At 42.5% G+C, this 13,747-nt stretch overlaps 1 protein-coding gene across 1 annotated transcript in view; it reads left to right on the forward strand.

The window, feature by feature from the left end:
* LOC106605292 (synaptic vesicle glycoprotein 2A) overlaps positions 1-13,747 on the forward strand; it is a 58,297-nt gene that overhangs the window by 32,513 nt on the left and 12,037 nt on the right. The window contains exon 3 of the mRNA XM_014200765.3: positions 13,179-13,359. Within this exon, the coding sequence (XP_014056240.1) occupies positions 13,179-13,359 (181 nt within the window). The remainder of the gene's footprint in view (positions 1-13,178; positions 13,360-13,747) is intronic.

The raw sequence follows: 13,747 nt of genomic DNA on the forward strand, positions 1-13,747 counted from the left end.
CATTGCTTTGCACAAAAAGGGCTTCACAGGCAAGGATATTGCTGCCAGTAAGATTGCACCTAAATCAACCATTTATGGGATCATCAAGAACTTCAAGGAGAGCAGTTCAATTGTTGTGGAAGGCTTCAGGGTGCCCAAGAAGGTCCAGCAAGTGTCAGGACCGTCTCCTAAAGTTGATTCAGCTGTGGGATCGGGGCACCACCAGTACAGAGCTTGCTTAGGAATGGCAGCAGGCAGGTGTGAGTGCATCTGCATGCACAGTGAGGCGAAGACTTTTGGAGGATGGCCTGGTGTTAAGAAGGGCAGCAAAGAAGCCACTTCTCTCCAGGAAAAACATCAGGGACAGACTGATATTCTGCAAAAGGTACAGGGATTGGACTGCTGAGGACTGGGGTAAAGTCATTTTCTCTGATGAATCCCCTTTCCGATTGTTTGTGGGCATCCGGAAAAAAGTTTGTCCGGAGAAGACAAGGTGAGTGCTACCATCAGTCCTGTGTCATGCCAACAGTAAAGCATCCTGAGACCATTCATGTGTGGGGTTGCTTCTCAGCCAAGAGAGTGGGCTCACTCACAATTTTGCCTAAGAACAGCCATGAATAAAGAATAGTACCAACACATCCTTCAAGAGCAACTTCTCCCACCCCATCCAGGAACAGTTTGGTGACTAATAATGCCTTTTCCAGCATGATGGAGCACCTTGACATAAGGCAAAAGTGATAAATAAGTGGCTCGGGGAACAAAACATCGATATTTTGGGTCCATGGCCAGGAAACTCCCCAGACCTTAATCCCATTGAGAACTTGTGGTCAATCTTCAAGAGGCGGGTGGACAAACAAAAACCCACAAATTCTGACAAACGCCAAGCATTGATTATGCAAGAATGGGCTGCCATCAGTCAGGATGTGGCCCAGAAGTTAATTGACAGCATGCCAGGGCGGATTGAAGAGGTCTTGAAAAAGAAGGGTCAACACTGCAAATAATGACTCTTTGCATCAACTTCATGTAATTGTCAATACAAGCCTTTGACACTTATGAAATGCTTGTAATTATACTTCAATATTCCATAGTAACATCTGACAAAAATATCTAAAGACACTGAAGCAGCAAACTTTGTGGAATTTAATATTTGTGTCATTCTCAAAACTTTTTCCCACGACTGTAGATAAAGGGCCTCATTGCCAAAATCCATAAGTATCCCTTTAATATAAAATGTTCCCCATGCCACGTTTTCCCCATACTTATTATTTTAACACACTTTATATGGGTTTACAGTATCTAAAGGCCTTTAGGATTCACTGCCCATGTAACTACTGAACGCCCCCTTTAATTCTCAAACCATCTCTGAAATCCAAGCCAAATCCTTTTCATGCTTTGGTTCAGGTGTTTTGTAGCAGCATATACTGCACACTGGAGACCATAGCATAGGCCCATTAAGAGAATGGTGTGTGCTGTGCGAAGTTACTCATGTGACCATTTCCCTTCCTGGGGGACAATGTCCAGTCAGATTCCATGCCTAACACGCCATCTGTCTTTGGCCATTCAGCAAGGACACAATGAACGAGGGCTATGGTCCTAACACATTCCATTCATTCTCCATTTTACTGGCATGCTGTGTTGTGCATGTTTTTATCGATTCATTTTGTTTGTCTTGTTGCTTTTTGTTTGATATGGGGAGTGAGGTCAGCGTGTTGAATGGCATGTTAAAAGGGGTACCATGTTTTTATAGCGCAGCAGGATTGAGAATGGATTCAAACAATCTCTCTCCATCACCATTACGTTCTCCTCTCTTGTTGTTTGGCCAAAAGTCATACTGATCCATATTGATTATTTTGTCAATGGCAGTTTTCGCTCATATTTAGATTTATTCAGTGTTTGATCATCCACATAACACTGACATAGAGATGACTCATTTGACATCCAGTCATGCATGTGTGGGTTATTTTCTAGTCTACATATGGTATGTGTGCATACTTTCGTATGTAATAGATGTGTAGGTATGGACTCCCAGCAGTGACACTCCCCCACATGTGCTCTGGCAGACGTATATGCTTGTGTTTGTGTCTGTGTGAACGGCATGTGTGTGGTCTCTGGCTGACAACTGGCTTGCATGTGTATCTCTCTCTCTCTCTCTCTCTCTCTCTCTCTCTCTCTCTCTCTCTCTCTCTCTCTCTCTCTCTGTCGCTTTGTCCCTCACTGGGTCTCTGTACATGCTGTGTTGGGGGAGCCAGTATGGAAACAAGGCCCTTGGTCTCTCCCCTGTTACACAACATGCCTGACTCGTGCTGGAGTGCTTCTCTCATGTATGCCACTGTGCCACCCATGGGTCCTAGTGTCCTCGCTGTTCCCTCCTCCCTGCCTTGTATTAGTAGGCAGAATATACCGCTGTTAGTGTTGTCAGAGAGCCAGTCTCTTTAACCTGATGCACTCTGGCGGAACCACACAGTGTGTGTGTGTGTGTGTGTGTGTGTGTGTGTGTGTGTGTGTGTGTGTGTGTGTGTGTGTGTGTGTGTGTGTGTGTGTGTGTGTGTGTGTGTGTGTGTGTGTGTGTGTGTATGATAATGACCATAATATATTCACCCCTGCTGCACCCATCCAGCAGCAGTAAGGATCCACATTAGTCAATTGGAAATCGTGACACTCTGCTTGGAACATCCATTTTTTTTCATGAAAGACAGAAAGGTACATAGTTACAGATGCATTGTTACATTTCTCTGTATAGAACGCAAATGGAGAATCTTTGGGTGCCATTTTACAGTGGTACTGTCTGCCGCTCAGTAAGAGATTTCTGGAGAGGAAGCTGTAAGATTTCACTGTCAGACAGATTTAACACAGCTGAGCAGATACCCTTCATTTAAACTGACAAGCAATATCAAGACTCATTGTGTCTTGTTGACAATGTGGTTATATTTAAACCGTTAGTCATGGTGCCTTTTCTCTTTCTCATGTTTTCAAGGTGGATGTTAACATAGCCATAACCTTGGGAAAATTCACATTGTCCCCTTTGGTCTTTTCATTATGTGCTTGTCTCTTGTTTTCAGATAGCTCGGCTGGTAGCCCTGAGGGTAAAGAGAACCTTTCTCTCCCGGTGTCTCCTTGGCCTTTAGATAAACGTGGCACAAACTGCTTAGTATATCAAAGGAAGGGTGGGACAGATGGGAGAGAGGGATGAGTAAAAAAGGGCTGGACCATGACAGCAGAGCAGAGCTGTGTCTGTTTTACTCAGCAAAGCAAGGAGGAACATAGTTAGCATTTAATGGACTGTTAAGGCAGTGTGTTAGCATATTAGCAATGGAAGATGTAGGGCTTTTTAGCAAAGGTAGAGTCATGTTAGCATTTAGTGATGCATGATGGATGTAGTAGTGTATTCGAAAATAATCTTAGCATTGGCAGTATTATATTAGCATTTAGGATATTTTGTGAGGGAACAGAATGTCCTATGTTTAGTGTTTTTAGCAAAGGCGCAACATCACCATTTTAACAATGTACAGCAAAGTAGGAAGCTTTTTAGCTTTTGCAAAGAAACATTAATGACACCATGATAGATTTACTGCTTTTTTACGAGGGGACAGAATTTGTGAGAGCAGTAGCATTTTGACTGTAATGGTGATGGTCAACTAAATCAACTGGAACAATGCTCTCTACTCTATGAAGGATCCTCTGCCCCTGGCTCACTCAAAAAAGCCCTGTGCGCTCTCGCAGAAAGGGAAACATGGCTATTAATAGCACCCCCATAACCCCCCCCCCCACACACACACACACACACACACACACACACACACACACACACACACACACACACACACACACACACACACACACCCACTCCTCCATAGCCCTGAAGCCTGTCAGCTCTGTCACCGTGCTGCAGCTCACAGATTGTGGACTCCCTCCTCTCATCACTCTCTCTTCTCCTCTCCCCTCCCCACATCCTATTTTCTCTTTTGAATCAGGTGGAGCTCAGCTGTCTGGAAGGCTCCTCCTACCTCTCTCTCTCTGACACCCTCTCTCTCTCTCTCTCTCTCTCTCTCTCTTTCCCACTCTCTCTCCCTCTCTCTCTCTCTCTCTCTCTCTCTCCCTTCTCTCTCTCTCTCTCTCTCTCTCTCTCTCTAACTGCCTCCCATGTGAGTCTCCGCTACTGTTTCCGTGGGCCTCTTGGGTACAGTAAACAGATTCAATTTTGGTTAGCAACAGCACTCAGGGTTGGCAGAATTATAACAGACCACCATTGGATGCAAGCCGGCACGACAGAATTAATATCGTAATAAACTCACTCAATTACGCATGGATGAAAAATAAACATCAGCGATGTTTATGAGTACTACAGTAATCTACTGTAAGTTTCATCATGGGATCCGTAGCCAATAAGCCAGAATTTGTAAAATGCCTAATTTGAAATATGGAAGGGGTATCATGGCAGAATTCACAAGCCATTTGTGAATACCTCCTGAACTATAGCATTTTTTTTTGTGAGTGTGGATGTTTTATACAGTTGCCATCGGCAACCATCTATTTAAAATTGCAAATAATTTATTTTGTCAGATCTTCTATTTCAGACCTTGGGTTGGCGTTTTAATATTCTCCCACTGTATTAGTAATAAAAGGCCTGTAGATGTATTTTTCAGGCCGTGTCAGACTGACTCAATTCACCAGGAACAATCTCTCACAACATTAAAAGATAAAGCATTTATCACACCCTATGTGAATTCCTCTGTGGCTGGGCTATTGCATTCCGGCCAGTCCCTGGGATGTGCTGCTGACTGTGGCTGCGATAGCCTTGGTGGCTAACTTAACGACAGAAATACAGATATAGAGATTGAGGTTGCGTCCCGAATGGCACCGTATTCCGTATTTAGTGCACTACTTTTGACCAGAGCCCTATGACCAAAGCCCTATGGGCCCTGGTCAAAATAAGTGCATTATACAGGAAGTAGGGTACCATTTGTGAAGCACAGAGTGATACATTGAGTGCTAGGGTAGATTGAGGATCAGCACCACGGACAGCTCCCCCAGCAGAGCTTTGCTCCCCCTATAGGCCAGGGAAGAGAGGGAGAGTGTGGCACAGGCCACTGGCTGCCACTGCTACTGCATTGCGGCGATGGCTTTCAAGCTCAGTCATCATCACCAGCTCCCTCCTGCCGCTCAGGCCTATTGTTAAGGCGGAGGACACACGGCGGCGTTGACAGCTGCCTCTCTACACCGTCGCTGCACACACAGAGATAGAGAGGTCTCGTACACACCTCCTAGCAAGAGGAAGAAAGTCACCTTCAGACATTGTAGACATTGTACAAGACACACATGCGTACAAACAGAAAATCACCTTAAGTGTAATTTCGGGCACTGCAATAATTTCTCTCTCACACACACACACACACACACACACACACACACACACACACACACACACACACACACACACACACACACACACACACACACACACACACACACACACACCACACACACACACACAGCTGAAGGGGAAGGCGGTGGGACACCCAACCTCACACAGGTCTCTGACTCACCAACAACACAATGCTTCTGTACTGTTAGTCTTGGTACCATGAAAGTGCTATTTCAACATTAGCTAACACTGACCCTGCATTCACCAGAGCTCCAACACTAATTAGCTTTCTAGCCTTAGTGATGGATTAGCACAGCTGATATTACAGATCCCTTGAACCCATTGTGGGCTTGTTGGCTTATCGGTGTGAATGGGCCCATAGTGTGTTATTATCTGCCAGGCCAACACTGGCTGTGCCACTTAGCAGCATTAGGGCTGTGTTACTGTTCTATTGTGATTTGGTGCATTCACTGTGATAGCCATTGTGTGGTGAGCAACTGAGCGTTCTGGCGCAAAATGGCTGCCTTCCATCATCCTCATACAATGTACAGCTTTGAGACATAGTGAGAATGCTAAATATCGTAAATTCATTATGACTACAGAAATCATTTCTCAATGACATGGTAAGTCCAATAACAGTTAAAACATGATCAAGAGCTTTTTATTCTCTTCATCCAAGTTACAGTTTTTTACAATCGCTAAGACCCATTTCTCAATACTTAGGTCACTTTTTCAAAACTCTTCACACAGTGAGCATAACAGCAGTCCATGTAGGCTGAACTATGGATCATTTCTCATTGCTTCGGCACAAAATGCATTCAATGACTACATCTTTCAATTTTCATGAACTCTTTTCTCACTCAGACACAACCACCACCAAAACTCTATGTACCTACAGGCCGCCGCACCCAAAACTGTCAAACTTAAGTTCAAAACCTAAAATAACACAAAATTGAATAAGATATAAATTTGCTACATTTCTACAGTAATGCCGTATTGAAATATATTCAAAATCTAAAAAATTAAATACTATCAAAACAATTAGACCAACCACAGCTGATTCCCATTGTAGCTGAACACCTACACAGGTGTTAGTCTTTCAATTACATTACCATCTATACATTAGGGGACATCTTAGGAATAATGCTGTACTATAATGTAAACATGGACCCAGCCAGAGATAGAGAAGTGGCTGACAGAGGAAGAAGAGTGGCTGGGAGAGGGAGAGGAGTACGTACGCGTGGTGGAAGAAGACTGAGAGGAAGATCAAGAGCTGTAGTCTCAGATGAGATTATGGCTACTATAATTGATCATGTAATAAATCATGATCTATCAATGAGAGAGGCTGGTCTGAGAGTGCAGCCAAATCTGCAACGCTCAACAGTGGCATCTATTCTGAGAAATTTCCGGCAAAACAACAGGTAAGATGTGCATTCTGCAAGGGCGTCTGACTGAACTGCACATTACAGAAGTAAATTGAGCAAAGCCTCCAAACCTACTTGTGTGTAATTGTAATTGTTTTGGGCCATACAACACCGAGCGTCTCATTTCATTCCTGGGTGACCTCTATGGAAGGGTTGTGCCAGGTGAGGAAAGGGTTGCAACCCCCATAGAGGAATTATTTTCCTCATGGAGGTGGAAGGTTTATGACCACCATCCACATGATCAAATGTCCCTCCTGGACGCAATGAATGCTGGATGCCTGGACATATCTGCAGAAGATTGCCAGGGATGGACCAGGCATGCCAAAAGATTCTTTCCTAGGTGTATTGCCCAAGATGACATAAGATGTGACGTGGATGAGAACCTGTGGCCAAATGCATAAGACAGGGTTGACTAGTATTGCTACTGTATCTGTATCGGTAGATGGTGTATATACAAATGATTGTATTTTGGAATCACTCAATGCCATAAAATGACATAAAACATATTGAAGCATATTGCATCATGTCTGATACATTCCTGTAACATGCAGTGAATTCTAAACAGTAGAGAGGTGTCATTCTTACACAAAACATTGTGTAATGCTGCCTGTTGGTAGTGTTGTTTAGGTCATTGTTTTATGAGTGACAACGTGTGCTTGTTGGGTGACAGCCTTTGCTAGTGTTATGGAAGAACGAGTTGATTTGAGACGTATGAAGTGTTTTGGTAGTTTTAGGGCATTTTGAACGGGAAATGAACTGCTGTGCCAAGCTGAAAGTTAGTTAGGAGAACTGTGTGAAGAGTTTTGAAAAAGGGACCTAAGCATTGAGAAATGGGTCCTAGCGATTGTAAAAAAAAAAAATGTAATTACATTAGAATCAATCCGCTTCAGTAACAAGCAGCCAAAAAGCTCTCCGCACCATACAGAGAGAGGAAATATTCAAATACAGACATCCCCGCGCCAGACAGCCAGAGAGAACAGAACACACTCCTATTTCAGTCAGATCAATCACACCCACTATCTCGTGTCATTGGGTGCTTAGCGAATGCCAACTCTACGGACAGGAAGTCAATGGGGTTGAAAGAGAGAGATAGATTGTGTGTGTGTGTGTGTGTGTGTGTGTGTGTGTGTGTGTGTGTGTGTGTGTGTGTGTGTGTGTGGTGTGTGTGTGTGTGTGTGTGTGTGTGTGTGTGTGTGTGTGAGAGAGAGCGTGTGTATGCCAAGCTTTGTTCTCGCCAACAGGCTGGTGTGTCTGTGTCATCGTGTCGGTGTATTTACACCACTGAGGTATAATAAGAACTTGAGACTGTATGTCTGTGGTATACACACATGCTACAGACATACAGTACATACACGTGGGTCTGCATTGATGTCTGTGGTATGTGTGTGCACACTTGTGCTTGTGAGAGAGCAGTTAAGAGTGTTGGGCCAGTAACCGAGTAGCTGGTTCAAATCCCCTCGACGACTAGGTGAAAAATCTGTCCAGGTGCCCTTGAGCAAGACACTTAACCCTAATTGCTCCTGTAAGTCGCTCTGGATAAGAGCATCTGCTAAATGACTCAAATGTAAAAAGAAGGAGAAACCTTTAGCATATCTCACTCACCATTGACTTGGATTTGCTTATGCTGTATAATATACTGTAGGAGTTTGTGTGTCTTTAAATAAAAAAAATTATATACAGTACAAGTCAAAAGTTTGGACACACCTACTTCTTTATTTTTACTATTTTCTACATTGTAGGATAATAGTGAAGACATCAAAACTATGAAGTAACACATATGGAATCATGTAGTAACCAAAAAAGTGTTCAACTAATTAAAATATATTTTAGATTTTAGATTATTTAAAGTAGCCATCCTTTGCCTTGATGACAGCTTTGCACACTCTTGGCATTCTCTCAACCAGCTTCATGAGGAATGCTTGTCCAACAGTCTTGAAGGAGTTCCCACATATGCTGAGCACTTGTTGGCTGCTTTTCCTTCACTGTGCGGTCCAACTCATCTCAAACCATATCAATTGGGTTGAGGTTGTGTGATTGTGGAGGCCAGGTCATCTGATGCAGCACTCCATCACTCTCATTATTGGTCAAATAGCCCTTACACAGCCTGGAGGTGTGTTGGGTCATTGTCCTGTTGAAAAAACAAATGATAATCCCACTAAGCGCAAACCAGATGGGATGGCGTATCGCTGCAGATTGCTGTGGTAGCCATGCTGTTTAAGTGTGCCTTGAATTCTAAATAAATTACAGACCATGTCACCAGCGAAGTACCCCCACACCATCACACCTCCTCCTCTATGCTTCACGGTGGGAACCACACATGTGGAGATCATTGTAACGGCCGTCGAAAGGAGTAGACCAAGGCGCAGCGTGGTGAGTGCTCATCATTAACTTTTTAATAGAACACTTAAAACAAAACAAGAAAACGAACGACAGCCAAACAGTTCTGTCAGGAACATGAACTAAACAGAAAGTAACCACCCACAAAACCCAAAGGAAAACAGTCTGCCTAAGTATGGCTCCCAATCAGAGACAACGATATACAGCTGTCCCTGATTGAGAACCATACCCGGCCAAAACAAAGAAATACAAAACATAGAAAAAAGGACATAGAATGCCCACCCCAGTCACACCCTGGCCTAACCAAAATAGAGAACAAAAACCTCTCTATGGCCAGGGTGTGACAATCATCCATTCAACTACTCTGCATTTCACAAAGACACGGCGGTTGGAATAAAAAATCTCAAATTTGGACGCATCAGACCAAAGGACAAATTTCCACCGGTCTAATGTCCATTGCTCGTGTTTATTGGCCCAAGCAAGTCTCTTCTTATTATTGGTTTCCTTTAGTAGTGGTTTCTTTGCAGCAATTCAACCACGAAGGCCTGATTCACGCAGTCTCCTCTGAACAGATGTGAGATGTGTCTGTTATTTGAACTCTGTGACGCAGGGTACCCTAGTGGTTAGAGCGTTGGACTAGGAACCAAAAGGTTGCAAGATTGAATCCCCGAGCTGACAAGGTAAAAATCTGTCATTCTGCCCCTGAACAAGGCAGTTAACCCACTGTTCTTAGGCTGTCATTGAAAATAAGAATTTGTTCTTAGCTGACTTGCCTAGTTACATAAAAATTTGGGCTGCAATTTCTGAGGCTGGTAACTCTAGTGAACTTATCCTCTGCAGCAGAGGTAACTCTGGGTCTTCCTTTCCTGTGGCGGTCCTCATGAGAGCCAGTTACATCATAGCGCTTGATGGTTTTTGCGACTGCACTTGAAGAAACTTTCAAAGTTCTTGAAATGTTCCATATTGACTGACCTTCTTGTCTTAAAGTAATGATGGACTGTCATTTCTCTTTGCTTATTTTAGCTTTTCTTGATATTATGGACTTTGTCTTTTACCAAATAGGGCTATCTTCTGTATACCACCCCTACCTTGTCACAACATAACTGATTGGCTCCAACACATTAAGAAGGAAAGAAATTAACTTTTAACAAGGCACACCTGTTAATTGAAATGCATTACAGGTGACTACCTCATGAAGCTGGTTGAGAGAATGCCAAGTGTGTGCAAAGCTGTCATCAAGGCAAATGGTGGCTACTTTTAAGAATCTCAAATATAAAATATATTTTGATTTGTTTAACACTTTTTTGGTTACTACATGATTCCATATGTGTTATTTCATAGTTTTGATGTCTTCACTATTTCTCTACAATGTATAAAATAGTAAAAAAATAAAGAAAATCCCTGGAATGAGTACGTGAGTCCAAACTTTTGACTGGTACTGTATACTGGTCTGGACAATCTACACTGAGTGTACAAAACATTTGGAATACCTTCCTAAAATTGAGTTGCTACACCCTTTGCCCTCTAAACTGCCTCAATTTGTCGGGGCATGGACTCTACAAGGTATAAGTGTGGCTTGGAATTCCCATTGTTAGAGATGGTACGTTCATAAAAAGTACCCTTGTTTACATTGTTACCTAGCAACGCGCTACTACGACTAATTTTACAGATCCACTGTTTCATCTGTCCAGCCATGCAATTTATAAACTTGATCTCCACTGTAAAAAGCATCTTGACATTATCTCTGACATTTGACATTATCTCTGGCAATATTGAAATTCGATCTCCACTGTGTCCCATTATAATGAACATATCGACAGGCAACTTTTCTCAGCCAGTCAAAATAACGAATCGGAATAATTTTTATGGCCAAATTCAAAGAAATGTCAATAGAAAAACAGGTAAAACAAAATGCAGCTAGTTTGCTGTCTTTCCAGCTTGAGTCTGAAGTGATTGTGCTAGCTGTGTAGTTGGCTAGCTAGCAGGGGGAAGAGCCTCCATAACAACCATTTTTCTTTGCCATAGCAACATGCAAAGTTCTAGAACTATCAACCAGCACTTGGGTAGTTTTGCTTTCCATGGCAGTCAATACGAATATAACTAACAACCAGACAATGCCTGGAATTGCACTTGACAACCAGTGTTAGTGAATGTAGCATCACGTTTTGTAAAGAAATACCTGGTTTGGGAAATAATCTTGCTTTTTAGCGCTGGTAACCCGAGTCCATGTGTTATACATTTTTTTATCTTGGCTGTGGTGGTCAACTTGGCTTCTCCTCATGGCTATGAACACGTCTCATGTATTATTGCTTAAATATAGAAAACTCTCATTGAAGAAAAAGTTTGACCGATTAAAAGAATGTCTTCAGATTTGTCATCAGTAAGCTCAGAAAACAAGTGTACTAAAGGAAATTATAAATTTCCGTTATGGACATGAATGGGTTAAGGAAGTGGTGATGGTGCTGTCTAGTGGCAACCAGTTTTGACATGTTGGTGGTTAAGATTAAGGACGTGTCATTTCACTGAGATGTATTTAATCATTTCATTTATCACTATCTTCCACAGTATTCATGTAAGCATTTCGCCTGTCACTTTTTTGTAATATAACTTCAGTTTCTTTACATCTGGGGCCTTATGTGTCAAACATCTCAGAGTTGGATTGCTGATTTAGCACAGTTTTGTATTTAGATACAATTATTACGATTACATGGACGGGGGGACTTGATCCTAGATCAGCACCCATTCAGGTGTAGGATCTTAATTTGAGCCAGTTTGCTACAGCATCCTGCAGCAACAGGAGATGTGAATTATTACGTGGATTATAATTAATGCACATTTTTTGTAGGGGTTGATACATTTTAAGCAAGGGAAAATCAAGTCTGAAAGTATTTTAAAGTGGGAAATGAAATTCTAATCTTCAGAAGCCTTTTTAAACCTCAAATGCACTACGCATTTTTTATTTTCTGCATTGCAGGAAAGTTCTCCTGCAACAGGGTGATCAAATGAAGATCCTACACCTGTATTCTGAGACGCTTGACACATAATAATGTTAAAAGTATATAACATTCTTTAATACATTTTTTTGTGGTACAAGAAGCCATTGTATATCTGTGCGATGAGACTGCCAAGTTTTTATTTATTTTTTATTTTACCTTTATTTAACTAGGCAAGTCAGTTAAGAACAAATTCTTATTTTCAATGACGGCCTAGGAACAGTGGGTTAACTGCCTTGTTCAGGGGCAGAATGACAGATTTTTACCTTGTCAGCTTGGGGATTCAATCTTGTAACCTTTTGGTTACTGGCCCAATGCTCTAACCACTAAGGATTGCTTGGAACTCTATCGAGAGCTAAACAGAATGAAATATCAATGAATGTATTGATCCATACAATACACTCGCAATACACTCGCAATGGCTGCCTGGTATTGTGATGCAATCATTTCCATGGTAATGTTGAATGTTCATTCACATGATGCTAACTGATGTGGCTCATGCAATGGAATACATTTTTTGTAATGTCAGTTGAGTTTAGTCAATAAATCACAGCAGAGACTAATGGGTACACTTCCTGCTTTTACTTCCTGATTTGCTCCTATGGCTATACTCGCAATGGCTGCCAGTCCACCTATTACACCATTAATGACTTGAATGGGGACACCCGTTCTATCCATTCTATTTCTATGATCCATACACTCTTAGAAAAATAGGTGCTATCTAGAACCTAAAGGGGTTCTTCGGCTGTTCCCATAGGAGAACCATTTGAAAAATTGTTTTTGGTTCCAGGTAGAACACTTATGTTTCCAGGTAGAACCCTTTACACAGTGGGTTCTACATGGACCAGAAAATAGTTCTACCTGGAACCAAAAAGGGTTCTCCTATGGGGACAGTGAAAGAACCATTTTGGAACTCTTTTTTTATAATAACCCTGATAGGTATTAATATCTTTTCCTTCCCTCTCTCCCCCTCCATCCCTATATTCTCTCTCACCTTTTCTCCTGTCTTTTTCTCTCTCTCTCCTTTGTTCTCCTTCCCACTCCCCCACTCCTTCTCTCTCTCTCCCTCTCTCCCTCTCTCAGGCCTTATTGTGTACCTGGGGATGATGGTGGGGGCCTTCCTGTGGGGCGGCCTGGCCGACCGGATCGGACGGCGACAGACCCTCCTCATTTCTCTCTCCATCAACAGCGTGTTTGCCTTCTTCTCCTCCTTCGTTCAAGGATACAGCTCCTTCCTTTTATGCCGTCTGCTCTCCGGCGTGGGGTAAGGAAGGACGCTGTGTCACACACCCCTTCTCCTCTGAGAACGACTCGGCTATAAATACTAGTGCCGACTGTAAATGATCCCAAAATGAATGTACCCCGCAATGACTCCCAAAGCTGGAAGTCTGGAAGCGATCCAAGCCTGGTTAAATCAACTGGATGAAATGTGTATAAAGCCTGTCTATTATTGATGTTGATCATGTTATTATGCTGGCACAGATTATTGAAATGGTTTAATATGCTGAAGAGACACTTTATTTCCTCTCTCTCTCTGTCTCTGATTCTCTCTTTCTCGCTCTCTCTCTTTCTCTTTCTTTCATCGCCTGTCTTCATAACTCTCCCTTCCCCCTCCTCTCTTCTTCCACATTTTTGCTCTGTCATCCCTGTCC

This window comes from Salmo salar, chromosome 05 (assembly GCF_965601325.2).
Source record: "Salmo salar chromosome 05, fSalSal1, whole genome shotgun sequence".
Classification (NCBI taxonomy): Eukaryota; Metazoa; Chordata; class Actinopteri; order Salmoniformes; family Salmonidae; genus Salmo; species Salmo salar.